This window comes from Colobus angolensis, unplaced genomic scaffold, assembly GCF_000951035.1.
Source record: "Colobus angolensis palliatus isolate OR3802 unplaced genomic scaffold, Cang.pa_1.0 Scaffold48, whole genome shotgun sequence".
In the NCBI taxonomy this organism is placed as follows: Eukaryota; Metazoa; Chordata; class Mammalia; order Primates; family Cercopithecidae; genus Colobus; species Colobus angolensis.
The window spans coordinates 13,988,833-14,001,960 of record NW_012118265.1 but is presented as its reverse complement, the minus strand read 5'-3'; the positions used below and the strand labels follow the sequence as shown (position 1 = coordinate 14,001,960).

Genomic DNA, 13,128 nt, shown 5'->3' with positions numbered 1-13,128 from the left:
TGGAATATTTGTTCCAACTGCACATTCATTCATTCATTCAACAGATAATTTAGTGTAATCCCTTGGTATCCATTAGATGGGTAAGGATTGGTTCCAGGACCCCCAGGATACCAAAATCTGGAATGCTCAAGTTCTTTATATAAGATGGCGTAGTACTTACATATAACCTATGCACAGGGCTTGAATTTGTTTGCGTACCTTAGGTACAGGGAAGGCCCACGTTGAATATGTGTATAGTAAAGAGCTGTACTAGATTTTTTTGTAGGGAGTATAAGGTAATGGTTAAGCTATGTAACAATTTAAATTTGTTTACCTTTAATTGACTTTCCACATCCAGTTCATAAGGCCCAGTAGGGAGTGGGATATACAAGTTTAATGTTCACGAGAGATCCTAGACATTGAGGGAAAGCCAGTAAAGGAATTATCAGCCTACAGACAGTAGTTGAGGCCATGAGTATGGCTAAGGTTAATCACGAAAACTTAAGAAAAGAGAGCAGCAAGCAGATATCTGCTGAATACCAATATTTAAGGGTGTGCTTTAAGAAGAGAATTTAGCAATAGAGATCAGAAGGGACGAAAAAGATGGAATTTTAAAAAATTGTTCATTATGGAAAATTTCAAACACATACAAAAGTAGAGAGAATAGTATAATGAATCTGAATGTACCCATCATTTACCTCAACAATGATCAGTTTGTGAACAATCTCTACCCTTACCCTACCATTTATTTTAAAGCGGACCCCAGTCATCTCATTTTTTCTGTAAATATTTCAGTATGTATCTCTAAATTTTTTTTAACATAACCACAATATTGTAGTCATACCCTACAAAGTTGACAGTAATTATATTCTGTGTTCTTATTTCTCTGTTTCACTCATAAGTGCTTTGTTTTGTTTTATGTTTTGTTTGAAATAGAATCCAATAAAGATCCACACATTGTGATTGGTTGATATGTTCTTAAATTTATTTTAATCTACAGCTTCTCCTATTCTTTTTTGTGTTTTCTTGCAATTTTCCCATTGAAGAAACTGGACCTATAGAATTTACCATAGTGTGGACATTATTGGATCTTTGGACAAAGATTGCATCTTTGTGGTATACTTTAACATAGTCTTCTGTCCCCTGAATTAGTTGCAAATTGGTTGTTGAATATAGGAACTTGATTAGATTTAGTTTTTTTTTTTTTTTTTTTGATAAGACTTCATTATAGTAGTGTTTTTGTAATGTTTTTGTAATGACTGGCTATAGTGGTTTTTCATGGTGTTTTTTGTGATGTTAGTAGCCATTGATGATCATTGCCCAAATGTATTAATTTGAGCTTACAAAATGGTGATATTCTATCATTCCAGAAGGATAGAACTTGTTAGATGCTAAATACATTAGATTGTTTTTAATATCCCTGAATTTCTATATTTGTTTAAATCCTCTAGAAGGGAACAGATTTTGTTTTGTTCATATGTGATATTCCACTTGAGAAGCATAGTCTTGCTGGTTTATGTTTCTGTCTTTCATATTTGAATTTGAAAATTGCCTGCAACCTAATAAGGTACAGCTCTTGAAGAGTTATAGGTAAGCAAGTTATCTGTTTGCTGTCCACTTTGGACATTTCATAGTAGTCTGTTCTCAAAAACTGAAGTTGAGAGAGGTAGAAACTAGAAACTCCAAATATGCATATTAATCCTTTATGATCCTTTATGTGCATATTAATAAAAATAATTTCTAATCTACCAGTTATACAAAGTGATTTTGCTTCATTCAAGTTATGCAAAATCATATTTAGAAGTTATAACATCTTTTTATATAACTTCCTTCTATTTAAAATACATGGATTTATTCCAGCCTTAGAATCTAATGTCACATTTGTTTGGTTGCCAAATAACCATTTTAAAACTAGAGACATACTGTTCCCAAAACCCTTATATAATTTGGAGTAAGTTCCCTCCTAAATGTGGAGAAGAAACATTTTTTTACTCAGTATGTACTTTTAGATAACATTTAAAATAGCACATATCATTTGAATGTTTACCCTTAGCCATTGCTATTCAATCGATACATATTTTATAATAATAATAATAATGACAATGATAGATAATTCTTAGGACCTAGCATCTATATGCAGGATTAGACATCATATTCTATCTTTCTACATAATTAAATGTATTGATGTTTCACACCATAGTATGTCTTTCAAAATTTTGGAAAAGCTCCAACCCAGAATGGATGCTTTTATGTACTCCCCACTGAGAATACTTTCAGTTTTGCACAATCAAGATCTCCTTCCCACATCATGTACAATCATAAAGAAAGAATGGGAGATGGAGCTTCTAAGGTGACAAAAAAGTAGCTCACCAGTCTCCACTCACACATACACCACTGGAATCAGAGCCTTAGGGATGTACTTGGGGGGTTAAATGGAAGAGGGTTAGCAGAACTGAATGAAGCATCTTTACTTCTGTTTCTCCTTTTTTGAGCCTCTGTGAATTGCTTTTTGCCTTCTTTATCTTCCATTTTTCCCCTCTATATTCTAGTAATTTTACATTCTTTTCTGCCTGTTTTTTTTGTTGTTGTTTTTTTTTCTGAAAGACTTTAAGGTCACAGAGGAATGAGGAAACTTTGTGAGAATGTGTGATGGTAGCAAATACCCTTGGATTTCACAATATATTATGTCAATATATATATAAGAAATCATTTTGCCTAATTTTGGCATTACCATTTGTATTATATATAACTTACACTCATAATTTTTTCATATTAAGTGTTTAATATCTCTCAAAAGTCTATCAGTTGTCAATCAATACATACACCATGTCTAAAATACTTTTTAAAGTGACTATTTAGTTTGATCAATAGTAAGGCAAACCAAGCCAGGCATGGTGGCTCACGGCTGTAATCCCAGCAGTTTGGGAGGCCAATGCAGGTAGATACTTGAGGTCAGGAGTTCAAGACCAGTCTGGCCAACATGGTGAAATCCCGTCTCTACTAAAAATACAAATATTAATTTGGTATGGTGGCAGATGCCTGTATTCCCAGCTACTTGGGAGGCTGAGGCAGGAGAATTGCTTGAACCCTGGCAACAGAGGTTGCAGTGAGCCAAAATCATGCCACTGCACTCCAGCCTGGGTGGCAGAATGAGACTCCATCTCAAAAAAAAAAGTAAGCCAAACCAAAGCATGCTAAAAATGAACCAGATTTTCCCACTGAAGAGTCTAGTTACAAAAAATCTAATCAGTAGTCAGCTTTGCTAAAACAAGAGATTTATAATAGTTGGCTCTGATAAATCCTGACTGGAATATTCAGAAGTCATATGTCACATTAGAAAGAAAGAGAACTTGAGAAATAATGTGCTTTTGACTATTATGATGACTGTTATCTTATTTTGAAACAAGATGACAGTGAACAGTGTAAGAGAACTGTCGTCCCCTGAATTCTTCCTGACTCAACTAATATGAGTTATGCACAGGATTGCAGTGGCTGAGGTGCTGTCCAAAACCCACATGTAAAAGTAAGCCTAGAACTGAAGATTAATCTTTTTGTTTTCCTGCAAATTATCGTCAGTGTATGTATTTTATGTCTTTAGTTTATACCACTGTTTTCAGCAGCAATTTATTTAGTTCTCATCTACCATTTAAATAAAATATTACTTTAAAAATAACTTGCATAAATATTGATTGAATTATAAAACTTAAATGACTGTCAAGTTTTCCTGAGACTCAGATGGCAAAAGGCATTTTGTCAGACTTCTTAGCCTCAATTTATTATTTTCATAAGATTTTTAATTTGCTATTGTAATAATGTAAAGATACCAGTTTTTAATTTTATAAACTCTGTATAGACTTATGAAAATTGTCAAAATAATGGGACCACTTACATTGTGGGGAAGTTCATTCACTTGAATTACAGGATGATTTCAAAAAATTTTCTTTTTTTTTTTTTTTTTGGAGTCTCGCTCTGTCACCCAGGCTGGAGTGCAGTGGCATGATCTCAGCTCACTGTGACTTCCACCTCCCAGGTTCATGTGATTCTCCAGCCTCAGCCTCCCAAGTAACTGGGATTACAGGCATGTGCCACCATGCCCAGCTAATTTTTGTATTTCTAGTAGAGACAGGGTTTTGCCATGTTGACCAGGCTCGTCTTGAACTCCTGGCCTCAAGTGATCCATCCACCTTGGCCCCCCAAAGTGCTGGGATTACAGGCATGAACCACTGTACCCAGCCTCAAAAATATTTACAATGAATATTTACCACATATGTACTCTGTAGTACTAACCAAAGGGAAATATCTCCCTTCAAGAAGTGTTATTGCCTAGTGGAGAAAACAGACTCATAACAATTGTACTATAAGCATGCTGTAATAATAGTATATATATATAAATGGTATGAAGCATAGATAAGATAATAGTCATTTATTTCTACAAGTGGAACTGGTCAGGGAGAAGAGACCTTGTTTGATCTGGTCCCTGAAGTATATAAGTAGGAATTTGCAAGATTGATGAGGTAGAAAATGGCATTTCATATTGTGGAATAAACAGAGGGAAGAGCCATTTGTCTTACCCCCAACTCCAGAACTCTACTACTCATGGAGTCTGACACAAACAATGTTAATAATCTGTTTTATTTCTCATTATAGGGCACTGGAATTGGCTGTAAAATACAAAACACATGTTGATACAGTTCTTGCTTACCGTCAAAAGTTTTTGGAGACATTTGGTAAACAGGAAACTAATAAACGATACTTGCATTATGCAGAAGGCGTAAGTATTTCACAATTTTATATAATAATACATATGCTTTATAAGTATATGTCATATTCATCCTAATGAGACAAAATGTGAATGATTCAAATTTTGAATCTTTCAACCTCTAAAAGAATTGCTTTTTGCCTTATGACATCTTATTTTGACTATGTAATTATACTACTAAATTTTTTTCTGGAATCTTGCAGGCATGTTTTGATTAACTCAAGTCTGTCATCATAATATTCCATTTGTGCTAAGGTTGGGTGCTATTTGATGTTTTTCGATAAATAATATAGATGGGTGGAATAAAAGCTTCTAACTCTTAAATTTTACCTGCCACCAGCTGCCTCTTCTGCTGCAGGGGAAATATGTATGCACAGAGGGCACTGACCAGAAAATGCATAGTTGGTCACTTTGTTTTAGAGAGCTAGGTTGCACCTCATAGAAGTGCCTAGACTAGGTAGATTTCACTACCTAGAACCAAAGAAGACTCAGCCTTTGCCTCCCAGGCTCCTACCAGCATCTCAGATTTTATTACTCTAATTAGAAGAAAGTCATTCTGGGATGCAGTGGTGCATGCCTGTAGTCTCAGTTACTTGGGAGGCTGAGGCAGGAGGATTGTTTGAGCCCAAGAGTTCAAGGCTAGCCTGGGCAACATAGTAAGACCCTTCCTCTAAATAGATAAATAAAAATAAAAAGAAGGAAGTCATTCCAGTATAGATCAGCCCACAAGGAGACCCAGAATGAGTTTGCCCCATTGCCTAGAGCGTAACTGATTGTAGCCACTTACCGAGATTATTTTAGGCTCAGACAGCAGAAACAGAGCTCATGTCACTAACCATATAGATCCAAGAGACTTGACTCCTAAGAGCTGTATTACAAGATAGGGCTGACCTTTTTTCAGCTCTGGGAACCACTTTAGCCTTTCATTCATTCATTTATTCAAAAATTATTTATGATGTCTCACTCTGGCCTAGACACTATGCTAGGGGTTAAAGTCAGATACAGCATCTTGTGTCTCTGTGGAGCTAATAGATTATGTGGGAACACACCTTCTTAGTATAGAATAAAATGGAATGTTCTGATTGATCCTAGGGGCAGATTAGGTTAGAGGAGCCTCAGGAAGAGGAGAGAAGATAGAGAGAAGGCACCCACAATTTCTATTAAAGCCAACATTATCTACTTACTGTATTTATAATATGTAGTGTCTTGATCTACATTTTTGCACTTCAGAACAATTTTCATGTTAGTGAGGCCTTTAAGACCATTCTGCAGTGCAACTTCAACATCTAGATCCAGAATAGCTACAAGTTGTAGGTTTCATGGTAGAAAGGAGATATGTTTTATAGAAGCTCCACAAACCTTTTTTTGATTTCATTTTGAACCTGTTTAGTACTGAAGTGAATCCTGGGAGTCTGGTCATACTGTACTATTAGGACAAACACAGCGTCCCTGGGATCTCTGGGGCTACACTCTGATTCATAGTACATGACAGCAACCACCACCAAAACAGTGCTAAGCAACCCAAAGAACTGTGACACAAAGATCAGGCGATCTGATCTTTGTGTCACAGTTTTGAAAATATGGCCATATGTTAAAACTAAGCACCCACCTTGTTTATTGTGTAATTTTAAAACAGATTAAACTACTCTGCTTTTTCCTCCTCATCATCATCAATATTTTTTCAATATTCACATTTGATACTTTTGAGAACATAAGAAATATAGTTCTGATCAGGTGTGATGGCTCAAGCCTATAATCCCAACGCTTTGGGAGGCTGAGGCAGTAGGATCACTTGAGCCCAGGAGTTTGAGACCAACTTAGGCAACATAGTGAAATCCCACCTGTACAAAAAATTTAAAAATTAGCTGGACATGGTGGCTTATGCTTGTAGTCCCAGCTACTTGGGAGGCTGAGGTAGGAGGATCACCTGAGCCTGGGAGGTCAAGGGTGAAGTGAGTTGAGATCATGCCACTGCACTCCAGCCTAGGTGACAGAGTGAGGTCCTGTCAGAATGAAAGAAAAGAGAGAGAGAGAAGGAAGGGAGGGAGGGAAGAGAAAGAAAAGAAAGTCCTTACTATAAAGGAAATTATATTTTAGATAGCAAAACTTCTCAACATCCTTATAATCTTTTTCATTATACGTATATTCAACTATTACCAAAATATGATACTTTAATCATAAGAGTACCAGAACAACATGGCTTTCTTAGGTATTTTAGGGGTTTTTTTCATCCAGAAACTTTGTAGGTTACTTTGACTCCATAGGGTACTATGTTCTAGTTTCCTACTTTTCTTCATAAATATCATTTGGAGTTAACTAAAAATCATAAAGCAGTATTTTACGATGCAAAATATTTTTTTTCTTAAAAATTTCGTACCAATGAAATAAAATGTAACCCTAGGAAAATAGCTCTTGGGGATATCTGTATTACTTGCTGATCTTTTGGTTTCATTTGGGTCTATAATCTAGTCATAATATACATCCATATTTATGTTTGCCAGACTTACGATTATATAAACCCTTTATTTCAGAACTAAGAGTTAAATAGAAAAGGATCACTTAAAAATAACATTGAGAAATTTATTCTAGATATCTGGTGATTTTGGTGGGCTCACAATGCATGCCATCTGGAAATTTATAAATGAATGGAATCTACCATAAGGGAAGAAGGGAGAAGTTTGATAGACACTTAGTTTATGAGCCCTGAAATGTTATTTGGCCATTTCTAATTTAAAATATGGCAATCTGGGATTCTTACAAGGAGTACTGTTTTCCAAGAATCCTGATATTTAGAGTCATTGTACTTGGTCTACAATAGTGTTCTGTAAATATTTATAAGACAAATTGTAAATCTAGCAAATAAAATCTACTCAAAGTATACATTTATTATACTAAATATATACTCTGCACAGGAAGAAAAGTAGATCTGGGAAATACTTCAAACATTTTGCTAGGAAAAAGAAAAAGAGTGAAAGAAATCAAACTCATGAGCAGGATTTCAGAAGGTTTAGAATTTTGAAGATCTGAGTCAACACTCTACTTAGGACAAACCACTTTAGGCTTAGCTACTACCGAAAAGCTGCTTTACAGGTTTAACTTTGGAGGAATTGCTAATAGTGAGGAGTTGTTAGCTGATTACTGATTTGCTGGGTAATTATTTACCTTTTATTCATTCAGTATTTATTGAGTGCCTCCTGCAGACAATGTTTTCTCCTTAGTGCTTGGGATATAATAGTAAATGTGACAGACACTGGCCCTGGCTTTATGAAGTTTATATTCAAATGGAGGTGACAGTTATATAGGTAATTGTTCATTTCAGTTGTGGTAATTGCCTTGAAGGAGATGTATGTGGTGCTCTAAGACTTTATGAATGGGGGTCCTGACCTAGAGTGAGGCAATCAGCCGAGACTTTTCTAGCAAAGCACATGATATTTGAACTCAGCCCTAGAGGATGAATAGTAGAAGCTCACTGTAGGGTAGAGGTTGGGTGGAAGATGAGGATTACAAGTCCAGGCAGAGGGAAGGCTTTGAAGTAGGAAAGAGTAAAAGCAATGGAGGGGTTGACTTTAGGGTTTCATAGGGCAAATTAAATAAAGAGAAGCCATTGGAGGGAAATAACATGATCCCTTTTCCCTTCTAAAATCCTGATTCGGCCAGGCGCAGTGGCTCACGCCCGTAATCCCAGCACTTTGGGAGGCCGAGATGGGAGGATTGCTTGAGTCTAAGAGTTTGGAGACCAGCCTGGGCAACATGGCAAAACCCTGTCTCTACCAAAAAAAAGAAAAAAATGTTAGCTGGGCATGGTGTTGTGCACCTGTAGTTCCAGCTATTCTGGAAGCTTAGGTGGGAGAATCACTTGAGCCCAGGAGGCAGAGGTTGCAGTTAGCTGAGGTCGCACCACTGCACTCCAACCTGGGCCACAGAGTGAGACTCCACCTCAAAATAAAATAAAATAAAATAAAATGCTGATCTCTGGCCGGGCACAGTGTCTCATGCCTGTAATCCCAACACTTTGGGAGGCTGAGGTGGGAGGATTGGTTGAGTCTAAGAGTTTGGAGACCAGCCTGGGCGACATGGCAAAATATTGTCTCTACAAAAAATAAGTTAATTAATTAAATAAAATAAAAATAAAAATAACTGGGCATGGTGGCATGCACCTGTAGTTCCAGCTACTCTGGAAACTTAGGTGGGAGAATCACTTGAGCCCAGGAGGCAGAGGTTTCAGTGAGCCAAGGTCATGCCACTGCACTCCAACCTGGGCAACAGAGCAAGACTCTATCTCCCGAAAAATAAAATCCTGATTCCTGGCTGTGCACAGTGGCTCACGCCTGTAATCCCAACAGTTTGGGAGGCTGAGGTGGGAGGATCACTTGAGCCCAGGAGTTCCAGACCAGCCTGGGCAATATAGTGAGACCTTGTCTTTATTAAAAATAAATAGGCTGGACACGGTGGCTCACGCCTGTAATCCCAGCACTTTGGGAGGCTGAGGTGGGCAGATCACGAGGTCAGGAGATCGAGACCATCCGAACTCAGTGAAACCCCGTCTCTACTAAAAATACAAAAAATTAGCGGGTGTGGTGGCATGCACCTGTAGTCCCGGTTACTTGGGAGGCTGAGGCAGGAGAATCGCTTGAACCTGGGATTTGGAGGTTGCAGTGAGCTAAGATCATGCCACTGCACTCCAGTATGGGTGACAGAGTGAGACTCCGTCTCAAAAAATAATAATAATAAAATAAAAATAAAGAAATAATCAATAAAATAAAATCCAGATTCCTAAAAATAAATGGAAACAATAGTTTTTACAAAATTATCTTAAGATTTTGCTAGTCAGTTGAAGGAGATGATAATAAGAGCAAATGTATGATTTATTGAATGAATGAGGAAGAATCCCGAGTGACTGCTCTGGGCCCTGGGTGGTTGGAATACTGGTTGGGAAAAGACATTGAAAGGTCTTAGTACCAGGCTAAGAGAATAGACTTCGTAATGAAGGCAATGAGAAGACTTGGAGATTTGTAATCAAGAGAATGACTTGAAATATAACGTCAGACGTGAAAGATAGCTTAGAGGAGAGCGTGGTGACTAGGAGAATAGTTAGGAAGTTACTATAATAATCCCACTAGGAAATGGAAAGGGTACGATTAATGTAAGAAAAATTTTAGAAATAAAATTAAGAGAACAGTTGTGGCTGGGGGTGGGAGGAGAGGTGGTGAGGTAAGACAAGGCATTTGAGAATGACTTCAACATTTCTAGTGTGGGCAGCTGATAGATGGGAATTGCATTAATCTAAAGAATACATAAGAATATACACATTTTGGACCTTTGAGTTTGAGTACATGAAAATATGCCATTTTGTATGTGTTTAGAGTGTCTATTAGGTGTCCAGAAGGAGGTGTCTAGAAGGCAATTAGAAATATAAATATGAACACAAAAGGATATTGACAAGGGAGAAACAAGGGCTAGAAAACTAACTTTATTGCCTTGATCATCTAGGTATAGTTGAAGCTATAGGAATTGATATTTCTTAGGGAAAGTGTGAGAAAGCTTTGGTTGGATGCTGGTGAATATTAACAGTTAAGAGGTTGTTGAAGGAAACCAAAATATGACACCCCAAAATATGTCTCTTGGAGATGTATATTTTTGAGCTAAAGATAATTAAGCAGCAGCAAATAGAAGAGCTCTATTCTCCCCCTTTTCCTCCTACAGACAGAATATAAATTCCCCTTTACTGGAGACAACTCTTGTCAGCTCAGAGACGACTCCAGAGCAATCTACCAAAAAACCTTACTGCATGGCTGGGCGTGGTAGCTCACCCTTATAATCTCAGCACTTTGGGAGACCAAGGCAGGAGGATCATGTAAGCCAAGCCCAGGAGTTCAGGACAAGCCTGGGTAACAAAGTGAGACCTTGTCTCTTTAAAAAATTTAAAAAATTAGCTAGGTGTGGTAGCATATGCCTGTGGTCCCAGCAGGAAGTCGAGGCTGCAATGAGCCATGTTTGGGCCACTGCACACCAGCCTGGGCGACAGAGCAAGAGCCTGTCTCAAAAATAGAACAAACTTCACTTGATTAGTTTCTTCCCATATATTTTTTTCCTGTGGTTTCCAGTCTCTGGAAGCCTAAAACTGCTTTCACTTCTCTAAAAATAGTCTTGTCACATCTTTAAAATTTATTGTTCTTTGTTGAAAATGCTATGTAAGCCAGAGTTCCAAGATGCTGTTTTGAGTTACCTTTCATTGAGATTTTTCCTGCTGTGATGTACACTGCACATATTATTGTACTGGCTTGTTTTTCTCTTTTTAATCTGTCTTTTGTTACAGGGGTCTGTCCCATCAGTAAACTTACAGGCATTGAGGAGAAATTATATTTCTTCTCCAACATTGTCTAGGGAGCAGAATGTAGGGGAAAAAAGAGAAAGAAAGAAAGAAGTGCATTTAGAAAGGAGAGCAGAAGCCAGAAGAGAGTGGTATTATACAGTCTGAGAGATTTTTCAAAGAGCAGTGGTCAGCAAGATCCAGAGAAGGCTCTTATCCCAGGGCCGTCCATGTACTTCTCCATATCACCATGCCCTTCCCCAGATATACACATGGGTTCACTCACTCATCTCCTTCAAGTCCCTTTTTTTTTTTTTTTTGAGACAGTGTCTCACTTTGTTGCCCAGGCTGGAGTGCAGTGGCACAATGACAGCTCACTGCAGCCTCAACATACCAGACTCAACCGATCCTGCCACCTGAGCCCTCTAAGTTGATGCGACTCAAGATGAATGCCACCAAGCCCAGCTAATTTTTAAATTTTTTTTGTATAGACAGGGGCTCACTATGTTGCCTAGGCTGGTCTCGAACTCCTGGGCTCAAGCAGTCCTCTTGCTTTGGCCTCCCGTGAAGTAAACTGATGACATTGCAACCTCCTATTCTATTCCTGGTGCTCACTATCTCCCTTCTCTATTTTCAAAATCTTTACCGCTTCTGGCATACTAGATATATTTTTTGTTTTATTTATTATCTGCCTCTTCCATTTTTATCTGTCTTTGTTTATTATATCTCTATGAAGACAGTGATTTTTATCTTTTTGTTCACTGGTGAATCCTTGTACGTCAGATAATTCTTGATATATACTAAGCACTAAATATTTGTTGAATAAAAAATTGAATCATACAGAGAAGGTATATAGGATAAGGACTGAAAACAGCCGATGGTGGCTTTAGTGCAAAGTTCCTAAAGTGTCACAGGATCGGAATTATAGTGGACTGGGAAGAGAAGGAGAGTCAGGAATGAGAAGAGTAAGGGATGGTAGCTTGCAGGGAGAAGACAGAATAGAGAGCCAAGGATGATGAGAGTGAGCCAGTGAAAAGAAGGACACTTAATGTGTGAGGAATAATTGAAGTCAGATGTCCTAGAGGAGTCAAAGAAAATGGAATCAGGGACATACATTAAGAGGTTGACCTGAGATGGAAGAGAAAGATAATGATGAGTGTAGATACAGGTAAGTTCGTGAATGCAAGGAAGGAAAATAAAGTGAATTCATACCTGATAGCCACTATATTCTCTGTAAAGTAGAAAGCTGATCTTCAGCTGAGAGGAAGAGAAATGTGTTAGAGGATGAAGAGCCTTTTGGTATGATTTTGAAATTGTGTCTAGGTGAGTAAGAATTGGCTAGTGAGTAGAATAAGGAGTGCCAGATAATATTGGCACTCCCTATACTAGCAAAAGATGGATTTTAGTGTAGAAATCACTTCACAACTATCAGAGAACATTCTTATCTAAAACCTGCTATTAAAAATATTCTAATCCTAGAACTAAATTATCTGTAGAACACTTTTTAAAACTGGATCAATGCCAAAGTGAAAGTGAAACATTTATTTTCAGTAGGACAGCTATCCACTGACACCCTCATTTGTAGTATAACAAGTAACCAATACAGATATCATCAATTTACTTGCAACAGAGCAACAATTGTTCAGTATACTATCAATGTATGTTTTTATTGTGATTGATTTGAGAAATGTATGTAAGTCAATTTAAGGCTGGAAGAAACCCAAAGCATTCATCAAGTTTCATCTTCTCTGTGTTTTGTTAGACATGGAAAGGAGTACTTTGCCATTTAAAAAATGTCAGATTTTGCCCTGATTGAAAAAATGAGTCTTTCAAATAATCTAACATCTGGTTGGCTTTTCATTGAGCTGTCACTTGCATCTTAGCACAGACATTTTTCTTCTATGAGTAAGAGGAATTCTTTTATTAATCCATCTATTTTATATATTATACGTAAGTATATGGCATTGTTATTTTAAATAAAGGTGAGCCTCCCATTATTATTGTATGGGAGTCTAAGTCTCTTTGTAAGTCTCTAAGGACTTGCTTTATGAATCTGGGTGCTCCTGTATTGGGTGCATAT

At 37.4% G+C, this 13,128-nt stretch overlaps 1 protein-coding gene across 3 annotated transcripts in view; it reads left to right on the top strand.

Annotated features, from left to right (window-relative positions):
* The window catches only part of IFT80 (intraflagellar transport 80), a 158,855-nt gene that overhangs the window by 132,644 nt on the left and 13,083 nt on the right, over window positions 1–13,128 (top strand). For all 3 annotated transcript variants that reach the window (XM_011959065.1, XM_011959064.1, XM_011959066.1), the window contains one exon: window positions 4,627–4,750. In XM_011959065.1, coding sequence (XP_011814455.1) covers window positions 4,627–4,750 — 124 coding nt within the window. The remainder of the gene's footprint in view (window positions 1–4,626; window positions 4,751–13,128) is intronic.